Source organism: Heteronotia binoei, chromosome 8, assembly GCF_032191835.1.
Source record: "Heteronotia binoei isolate CCM8104 ecotype False Entrance Well chromosome 8, APGP_CSIRO_Hbin_v1, whole genome shotgun sequence".
In the NCBI taxonomy this organism is placed as follows: domain Eukaryota; kingdom Metazoa; phylum Chordata; class Lepidosauria; order Squamata; family Gekkonidae; genus Heteronotia; species Heteronotia binoei.
The window spans coordinates 84246626-84256977 of record NC_083230.1 but is presented as its reverse complement, the minus strand read 5'-3'; the positions used below and the strand labels follow the sequence as shown (position 1 = coordinate 84256977).

General features: G+C 41.7%; 1 protein-coding gene across 1 annotated transcript; it reads left to right on the top strand.

The window, feature by feature from the left end:
• The first annotated feature begins 933 nt into the window (after window positions 1–933).
• GALR3 (galanin receptor 3) lies at window positions 934–9401 on the top strand. The gene is made up of 3 exons (XM_060244589.1): window positions 934–1122; window positions 6821–7192; window positions 8239–9401. Exons 2-3 carry the CDS (start codon window positions 6843–6845, stop codon window positions 9122–9124), a joined length of 1236 nt encoding a protein of 411 aa, XP_060100572.1. The 5' UTR covers window positions 934–1122; window positions 6821–6842; the 3' UTR covers window positions 9125–9401.
• The last annotated feature ends 951 nt before the right edge of the window (window positions 9402–10352 follow it).

Below are 10352 nucleotides of genomic sequence, written 5' to 3'. Positions count from 1 at the left end.
GTCACAGTGGGGGAAGCATCATGAGTTGCTTTCCTTGGGGCCTCCATGGGTAGTTGTGTGAATACTTTTCTCTGTGACAACTGAGAATAAAATCCTGCAGCTTAAACCTTGCTGTAAAATATGCATTACTCTCACCGTGGGGGCTAGCCCCTGGGATGTGTATATTCTGTTCTGCATTCCTGCAGAATAGTAAGAGCAGCATCTGTAAAAAATGATAGGTAGGTAGGTAGGTAGGTAGGTAGGTAGGTAGGTAGGTAGGTAGGTAGATAGATAGATAGATAGATAGATAGATAGATAGATAGATAGATAGATAGATAGATAGATAGATAGATAGATAGATAGATAGATAGATAGACAGATGAAAGACAGATGACAGACAGACAGACAGATAGATGACAGACAGACAGACAGACAGACAGATAGATAGATAGATAGATGATAGATAGATAGATAGATAGATAGATAGATAGATAGATAGATAGATAGATAGATAGACAGACAGACAGATGAAAGACAGATGACAGACAGACAGACAGATAGATAGATAGACAGACAGACAGACAGATAGATAGATAGATAGATAGATAGATAGATAGATAGATAGATAGATAGATAGATAGATAGATAGATAGATAGATGACAGACAGATGATAGATAGATAGATAGATAGATAGATAGATAGATAGATAGATAGATAGATAGATAGATAGATAGATAGATAGATAGATAGATAGATAGATAGATAGATAGATAGAAAGTATACCTGAAAAGCAGGTCTGGCTATAGAAGAGTTAACCCCCAACCAAATCTCAAAGGGAGAGGGGGAGGATCAATGGGCTTGGCAGAGCAAGAGCAAGAGAGAGGGAGCAGCCAGAGAGAGAGAGCAAGGGAGGAGGGAGCCAGAGAAAAAGCAGCGGCAGTTGGAGGGAGGAAAGATGCATTGAGAAATAGCCAGAGAGAGAGAGAGTCCCTGCTCATCTCAACTTGCAGACCAGTTTCTCTGGCCTTGGCACAGGAGTGAAGAGGGGCCAGCCAGCCAGGGCTTGTTTGTTGCCCAGTCCTTGCTGCTGGGTGGCAAAGACCCAAACGTGGCCCCTGAGGAACCCACCTCTGAACTAACAAGTGAGTACTTGCCTTTTGAGGAGGGAGGAAGAAACAAGGCAGAAAAGGAGGGACAGGATTGTTTCAGCCTGGCCCAGAAGGGGCTGGAAAGAAGAGAAAAAGAGAACAGTCCTTCCTAGAGTTGTCAGAGTCAGCAGACAGGGCATCCTTTTTTATTTGTATAGGAAGGAGAATTCCAGCCAGTGCAGCTTCTTGTAGCACCCACTTTTAAGGAGGTAGGAATGAAACTGGTGGTGCAGACTGGTTTTGAGATACACACAGAAGGGCTTGCACGGGAGTGGCTCTTTTATATGGCGACCGGTGAGTTGAAGACAGGTACAATTATAGTCCACCATGGAGCAAGTAAGGTCCAGCAGAGTCTAAGCATCTTCCAAAGGCAATATTATGCAAGGGTGTTCTATTTGGACATGGATTTAATGGCCAGGAATATATATGAGTTTATTTAAGTCACATATTGTAATAAGGTGCATTTTATAGGTATGTTTTAGTGCCTGCTATGTGATTTTTTTTTAAAAAAAATGTGAGTATTGATTTTTGCCATAATACTGTGTTTGTAAATGTTGCTACATGCTTTAAGCCCTTGCAGATGGGATATGATAAGAATAACATACTAGAAGTACATCACTTGTCCCTTGGGTAGGTCTGAGAAAGGCAAGCAGAACAAAGAATGCCTCAAAAGGATTTGGGGGAGGCAGGGTGAGTGGACAAAGTGCTATTTCTGCCACAGATATAATGTGGGAAAAGGCGAAATGTTCACAGCTCCAATTTTACTTTCCTCTGTAGCACTGATCTCTCTCTCCCCTTCTTGCTAAGCAGTTCTAATTGTATAAGTGTTGTTAATAACAGTTTACACTTTATATTTTAATCATTAGTACAACTGACATGATGAAAATGCAGCAGTACTGATTAAAATCCATGAACAGTGTTAATCTTAAAGACACGATTGTTGTTCCCCTCCTCCTTTCCCTCTTTAGAGTTTTCTTTTTGTAAATTGTGAAAATGGCAGCCCAGTATTATAAAATGTGTTTGATTTTGAATCAGATCCTAATTCAAATGTTATTTTGATCAGCTGTTGTGTCTCACCAAACTTCAGACCTTAGGCTCTAACACTTGTTGTGTTTCATTAGGAAGCCAGCCAGCCTCAACCCAGTTAGGAACCTCTGCAGATGATTAGCCTGCCTTGTGTCTGTATCCACTTCTTGCTCATGATGAATCAGCTGTTTGACTCATGGGCCACAAACAGAACTGTGGAACTGTGCATGCTGCTATAGACCCCCCAAAATGTATGAGTGCACAAAATTTCAGGGTTGGCTTATAAGTAGCAAATGAGTCAGATTTTCCACTTGACATGAGAAGAGACGATCTGTGCTAAGGAAGAGGGGGGAAGCATTGGCTACAAGCAAGGTAGTTGCAAGCAACGGAGCTTAGTGGACTGTGATAGGATTGGGACAGGTTTGAGCACTCCAAAGGGATCTGTTGAGGCTGAGTGAATGGGCATCAACATGGCAGATGAGGTTCAGTGTGGCCAAGTGCAAAGTAATGCACATTGGGGCCAAGAATCCCAGCTACAAATACAAGTTGATGGGTTGTGAACTGGCAGAGACTAAGAGAGAAATCTTGGGGTCATGGTAGATAACGCACTGTTAATGTCAAGACAGTGTGCAATTGCAATAAAAAAGGTCAACGCCATGCTGGGAATTATTAGGAAGAGAATTGAAAACAAATCAGCCAGTATCATAATGACCCTGTATAAATCGATGGTGCGGTCTCATTTGGAATACTGTGTACAATTCTGGTCACCGCACCTCAAAAAGGATATTATAGCACTGGAAAAAGTGCAGAAAAGGGCAACTAGAATGATTAAAGGTTTGGAACACTTTCCCTATGAAGAAAGGTTAAAACGCTTGGGGCTCTTTAGCTTGGAGAAACGTCAACTGCGGGGTGACATGATAGAAGTTTACAAGATTATGCATGGGATGGAGAAAGTAGAGAAAGAAGTCCTTTTCTCCCTTTCTCACAATACAAGAACTCATGGGCATTCAATGAAATTGCTGAGCCGTCAGGTTAAAATGGATAAAAGGAAGTACTTCTTCACCCAAAGGGTGATTAACATGTGGAATTCACTGCCACAGGAGGTGGTGGCAGCTACAAGCATAGTCAGCTTTAAGAGGGGATTGGATAAAAATATGGAGTAGAGGTCCATCAGTGGCTATTAGCCACAGTGTATGTATGTATGTATATATATATATATATATATATATATATATATATATATATATATATATATATATATATATATATATATATATATATATATATATATATATATGTGTGTGTGTGTGTGTGTGTGTGTGTGTGTGTGTGTATACGCACACACATATATTGGCCACTGTGTGACACAGAGTGTTGGACTGGATGGGCCATTGGCCTGATCCAACATGGCTTCTCTTATGTTCTTATGTTAAGATGCCCTCCATTAAATACTACTTCTTCATGTGCAGAAGCACATATCCCAGTTTCACTCTTCTTTTAAGCCCCATCAGCAGTTACAAAGCTAAAGGAAACATGGAAACCTCATCCTCTGCTCCTTCTGTGTGCCTCAGTATGAAATGGAAGACTGCTTATTACAGTCCCTGTGATCTCCCATTCTGAGTGAAAACTGTTGATGGGCCAAGCATCTCTGGTCCACTGTGATCCCTCTGCCTCAGCAGATGCCCAGCTGTGATGACCCTAAACAGTGTCCAGACCAGAATAAATGGATTTGCTATAGTACAAAATATGATCTGGAGACAGATGATAGCTTGTTTCAGAAAGGTGAAGGCAATTTGAAAGGGGTTACTTATATACACCTCTCACTTCCATCTCTGATGAGCAGAGTTGTGTATTATTTCAAATATCTGCTTGACTGGAGGCCACTATGGGACACTATAGAAGATGATGATTCTCCCAAAGCAATTCTCAGCTCTCCTATAAATGATTGTCTATCTCCAGCCTTTCATATCCCTAAGGTGGCCACATGCACAAGAAAATAAGGCCCTTGTACCTTTAACGGGGAAAGGGACATGCCCCTTTCCAACATTGTGTGATGCCCAAATTCCCTTTATACACTATAATGAAAGGTAGAACATAGGATCTGGGAGTCCAGAGGGATGGATGGTCAAATTACCACTTTTCACACAATGTCTTTAATGATTAAAGATTGGAACAACACTGTCCTTTCAATTTATTCATGTAGAAGTTGTCATACAGCTGCTGCCTTTTCTTCCAAATATTAATATACAGCCTAATGTTTGGAAAGGGTTTGAGATCGGCTTGTTTGTATGGTTTATTGGAAAATGGTAATGAGGGCTCTTAAACTGGTGTACAGCATAGTTAAAACACTATGTCAAAATCATGGCGGGGGTGGAGAGAGACATAAAACAATATCAAGTAATTCCTGTCAAACTCCCTGAAACCACAACATCTGCACTATTGTTATAACGCATCCCAGGGGCCTTCAAAGCAAATATGTTGTTGTCAGTTTTTTTAAAAAAAGAAAAAGAAAAGGGGCTGGCAGCCTTCTGCTGGAGAAGAAAAAATGCTTTAAAACAATGTATGTACAGATTTTCAGTTTAATGGTTTTTCAAGCAGCATACACAGTAAAATTAACAGTTAAAACAAATCAATACCATAGTGATTCAAAGGCAAATCATTACCAAAAAGCACCACTGAACATAACAATTAAAATTAAGATTATTAAAAGCAACACCCAACATATTAAAAAAATGGAATAGAAGCAATTTGTATTTGACATCTCAAAAAATTCTAGCCTAATATCTAAAACTAAGAAGGCTGTAGGGAGGGCATTCAATTGCTGAGATCCACCACTGAAAAGGTCCTGTTTCAGTGACCTTGCACCCTCCATGACAGATCTTAATAGTCAACCAACTTCATATTAGGGCAAATGACTAGAAAAAATCTTGCTGTTTCTAATAATCAATCTGACCTTTGAAAAAAAGGAGAAAGTCTAGAGAGAAAAGATGATCTTAGCATAAGGTTGCCAACTCCAGGTTGAGAAATTCCTGGAGATTTGGGGATAAAGACTTGAGAGGGCAGGGTTTGGAGAGGAGAGGTACTTCAGTGGAGTACAATGCCATAGAATCCACTCTCAAAAACTTTCCATGACAGTGAAAATTTGAACTAATCCAGTGCTCAAACCACTCTATCATGCCGGCTTTCTTGCTGACTGATCTGTGTGATAGGCAGGAATCCACCAGGTGCAGCTTCCCCAGCATTTGTATGGAGCGACAGAGAAAGCTGCAGTTGTTGAATTTATATTGGCAATGCTGATGTTAGAGGTGGCCTGAGGAAGAAAAGACAACAATTTTAGCAGAGCCTGTACTCCACTATCTAGCTTGTAATTAATGCATCCCATGGCCACCCTCCCATTCTATTAATATTCATTATAAGCATTTAATTCTTTCCTCCTGTTCTGCTTCCTAGAGGCCTGCACCGAGCCCTGTTGAACAAAGGCAGAAATTTTAATTGACCAAAAGCACAAAAGCGGTTTAACAGCTTTGGGAATGTAATGAAGTAGAGAGAGTCAAATGGTGCCTGGCTCAGGCTTCCTCCAGGAAGGGTTGCAGCCAGGCTTCTTGGCTGCTAAGGAGTGTGGGATTTTGCTCCAAAACACCTCAGGTGACTTAGAACCAATCCAGGTCTACTGGCACTGATTACATCACAGCAGAAGAATGAGCAATAGCTCTCCAGCTGACAATGCAAGATCAATTTAACAGCTGATACAAAATAAAAGTCACTGGCCTTGGGAAAGGAAGTACAAGCTCATCAAACAAAAATTCCCAATTCAAGCCCATGTAGGAGAGGAGCAGGCATCACTGTGCATTGCCATCTTCTGGGCATAGCAGATGTGTCAGATTCCAAAGCCCATGCCAGCTGAAAATCTTGTATCTACATTGGCACCTTGATCAAAGATACATTTACCTTTCATAGACAGATATGCCCCCTTTTATCTCTCAGATTATACCTGCAGCAGCCCACCACATATAAATCATTTAGCTTAATGAAGCTTTTCCTAGCTCTTACAACCATACAAGTAAATGATTGCCTGACTACAGTTTCTGGATCATATTAAAAACACTGGACTGAGGTAAAAGGAAAAAGCGCTAATCCAGTTTGTGGGATTTGGGTATGAATCAATCACCTCCTCAGTGGCACCTCCAACTACATATTCATGTATGCAGTGCCATCTGTATGCATGCTGTACAAGTGTGTACTGCAGTGGCATATACAGCACAGATATCTTAATAATACCGGTAGCTCTTTCTTTCCATATCCCCCATTAAAAAAAAAAGCCCTGAAGTGTGTTTTCAACCCTTTTGGGTTTTAAAATCCATTCAGGAGGTTAGTACAAGGGAACCTGATGTGCACTCACTTTTCTTATTGTTGGTTGCTGTTGCTTCCAATCAGATTCCTCAGAAAAACCCCTTTCTGCAGTGGCTAGAATCAAAGGTTTTATGTGAAAGAAATTCTGGCTAGAATAATAGGTTTTAGGAGACATAGGGAACTGGTTCTTTTTGCTGAGTTGGGGCTAGACTGTAATTTTTCTGCCTGTTGGGGTTGTGGATGTTAAGTTGAACACACTACTCCACTTTCATCTCTCTGGCTGCCACTTTTAATATCTTTCTCTCTATCTTGCCAGGCCCTTTCTTGCAGATGGAGAGATGCCAGACAGCTGGAATACATCAGCAGACAGCCTAGAAGCGAGAACTGCAGGCATTATTGTGCCAGTGGTTTTTTCTCTCATCTTTATCTTGGGCACTGTAGGGAATGGCCTGGTGTTGGTTGTGTTGCTGCGTAATGGACAAGTAAAATACAACACCACCAACCTGTTCATCCTCAACTTGGCTGTTGCAGACCTCTGCTTCATCATTTTTTGTGTGCCCTTCCAGGCCACCATCTATACCCTGGATGGGTGGCTCTTTGGTGCTTTTGCATGCAAGGCAGTGCACTTTCTCATCTACCTCACCATGTATGCCAGCAGTTTCACCCTGGCGGCTGTCTCGGTGGACAGGTAAATGTCAGCTTTCCTCTGGGAAAATAAATTCTTTGTCCCCCAAATCAACAGACATGACCCATGTAGCATTGCTCACTTCTTCCATGGAAGGAGACAATACATTTTTTATTTCATCCTTCTTCAGGATGAAGTGTATATCATTTCCCCCTCCTCCATTTCATCCTCACAAAAACCCTCTGAGGTAGAGGAGGCTGAGAGAGAGTGAATGAGCTTCATGACAGAGGGGGAATTTGCATTCTGGACATGGATCCACATCCAGCACTCTAACCACTATATCACAGTACCATACTACCACAGTAGCCCTCTTAGACCTATTTCACAAGTACTGAGTCCCTCTACTTTTAATCCATTTTCTGCCCAATTTATAAGCCACACACAATATTTCTTGCTTTCTCCTCTTAGACTTTCTCAATTTTATAACTCTATATCCTTCTCATATTTCTTCCTCCCTGGAAGGCTTGACACTTCCCTTAGCAACCTCAACTTACTTAGAGCACTTTTTGTTTCCTCACAAAGGTTCCTGTCAGAACACTCATTCTCCCAGTTAGTTAGGTTTTTAGCATCCCCTAGGCCTATGGATTTCAGAGCCCAGACTGTATTCTGTGTTTACTGAAAGAGAAACCTAGAAAACTGCACACCAAATTCTGTGGGAATTATGCAACTGGGGCCTATTGAGTTGGATCAAGACTAAATTGGCCATTGCTGCTGATTCCCCCTTTCTGCTGCACACCCTCCTTATGACATTCATCAGGTTGTCTTGTCACCCATGAGTAGTAATTCTTGGAGATCAGAGGGCTGCAGAGGAAGGGTAGAGCCAGAAAAGTTCCATTCTGCAATTGGAAAATTTAGTCTGGATCTGACATATAATATCTACACTCTGTAAATTTTTGTAGGTCCAAATAACGGGTTACACTGGAAATTTTCATGACACTTCAAGCAGAGTTGGCGAAGAACCTGGAAAGGGACTCTCACTGGGGTGATGGCATTTAAGGGTGTGTGGCATCAACAATAATCCCTATATTAAACATTATCTCCTCCTCTAGGTATCTGGCTATTCGATACCCACTGAAATCCAGAGACCTCCGCACCTCTCGCAATGCAGCTCTTGCCATGGTACTAATCTGGACAATGTCATTGCTCTTTGCAGGACCTTATCTCAGCTATTACCAAATAGTTCACTATCAGGAGATGCCAATCTGCATCCCAGTTTGGGAGGACCAACGCCGCAAGATCTTGGATATCCTCACCTTTGTATTTGGCTACGTCCTTCCTGTATTTGTTGTCAGCCTGGCTTATGCTAGGACCATTAAGTTCTTGTGGACCTCTGTAGACCCCATTGAGAGAATCTCAGAGTCCCGTAAAGCCAAGCGCAGGGTCACCAAAATGATAGTTGCTGTGGCTGTTCTCTTCTGCTTGTGTTGGCTGCCTCACCACTTGGTGATCTTGTGCTTTTGGTTTGGCTCTTTCCCTTTCAACCGAGCCACTTATGTTTGTCGCCTGGCTTCGCATTGCCTGTCGTATGCTAATTCTTGCCTCAACCCAATTGTCTACGCGCTTATCTCCAAGCATTTCCGCAAGCGATTCAAGCAGGTCTTCACATGTCTTCTCATTCAGGACAAGAACAGAAAGAAGCAAACTGACAACAAGGTCCATGTTGCCAATGTTGTCAATGGTCTAGTCAACCCTATGGGGGGCTTCTATGGAGGAAACACTGAGGTAACCCAACTCCATGAGGAAAATATGAGGTGTTACCATGGTCTGATGCTGAAAGAAACAGAAGGGGTTCTTCCTGAGGCATGGCCTCTTAAGTTAGAAGACACAGTTCTCGCTGATCAGCAGGGCCTGGTGGATGAAGAAGGTTCTGGAAAAGCTAACACCTCAATGACTGACACATCACACAGAACTCCTCATCATATTGGAGGGCTCTAACCTAGCTATCAATGGCAGATATTATGAATGGAAGAGACATTCTTTTCAACATAACAGCCATGATCTCGTCCGTATCAGATGTGTTGTTGTTGGAGAACAGGCTGATTTCATTGAACTTTCATCAGTACAGTCAGACTACCTATAACTCCTCAGTAAAAATGTCAACAATGGGTGTGGTCAGACAAAAAGCTTAGTGAGGTCTGGCCATGCCTCTAATTTGATTCTTATTTTTTTGTGCTGGATAATTTTATCTGAACATCTGCTGCTCTGCATCCTCATCCCATGGTTGGCCATTTAGATTATTTCTGCACGGTAACCACGAAATGGTTGGTCAGTCAGCATCCTTTTACTGTAGTTGTTTGTTTTTCACACATGTGCATAAGCATGCATCAAAATCGCCAACTTCTTTTTGACTGCCACAATCCCTGTGCAAAGTACTATAATTGGTTCCTATACAATTCTATTTCTCCACCAGAAATCATTCCCTTTCTTGCCTGATCTTACTTCTTTTCCCACTCATTTCATAGGGAAATTTTTACTTTTTCTCTCTCCACAGAGCTTTTCCACTGGAGCAATATTATGAAGTGGCTTGGAATAAAGTTCCGAGAGCAGAATCCTGGCCACCAATATAGGAGCCTAAATAGGGACTATTTCCAGTGCTGTCCCACCCCAAGAAACAGCAGAAAGAGTTGTTTTTATTGAAAGTGTCACTCAAAAACAACTCCCCAGGGGCTCCTGATACCAACAAAACATTGTGGCACATAAACATGCAAGTTGTGCCTTATGCCCCTGTGACAGATTTCTGCTTATATGCATTTCACTATAATATGTGTATCCTTTTTTTTTTTTAAGGAGCAAAACTAGAAGGGAAGGTTCAAACTTCCTGGACAGGTTAACATAGCAACGGGTAGTTCAGACGTCTTGAAATGCTTGGTGAAACCAGAGAAATCCATAATCCCAGACTTCCATCAGTGTAAAAAAAAAAAAAACCCAAATCAGCAGGGTGAGATTTGGGGGGGTGGGGGGGAGGCAATGACTTTGTGATGCAATATGGATGATGCTCCCTGAGCATGCATTTTAAATCCAGAGAGGAACAGCAACAACTTCAGATCAGACAGCACATCTGATCACACTTTGTTTATAGTACCAGTTACACTCTGTCCTTGCACCAATAGCTGCAGAAAAGCATCAATTTCCAAAAGACTGATGCATGCTGTTGTAGAAATTA

Coding starts and splice junctions, on each gene's coding strand:
- GALR3 (XM_060244589.1), top strand. CDS start 6,843: ATGCCAGACAGCTGGAATACATCAGCAGACAGCCTAGAAGCGAGAACT. Junction 7,193..8,238: donor GCGGCTGTCTCGGTGGACAG/GTAAATGTCAGC, acceptor CTCCTCCTCTAG/GTATCTGGCTATTCGATACC.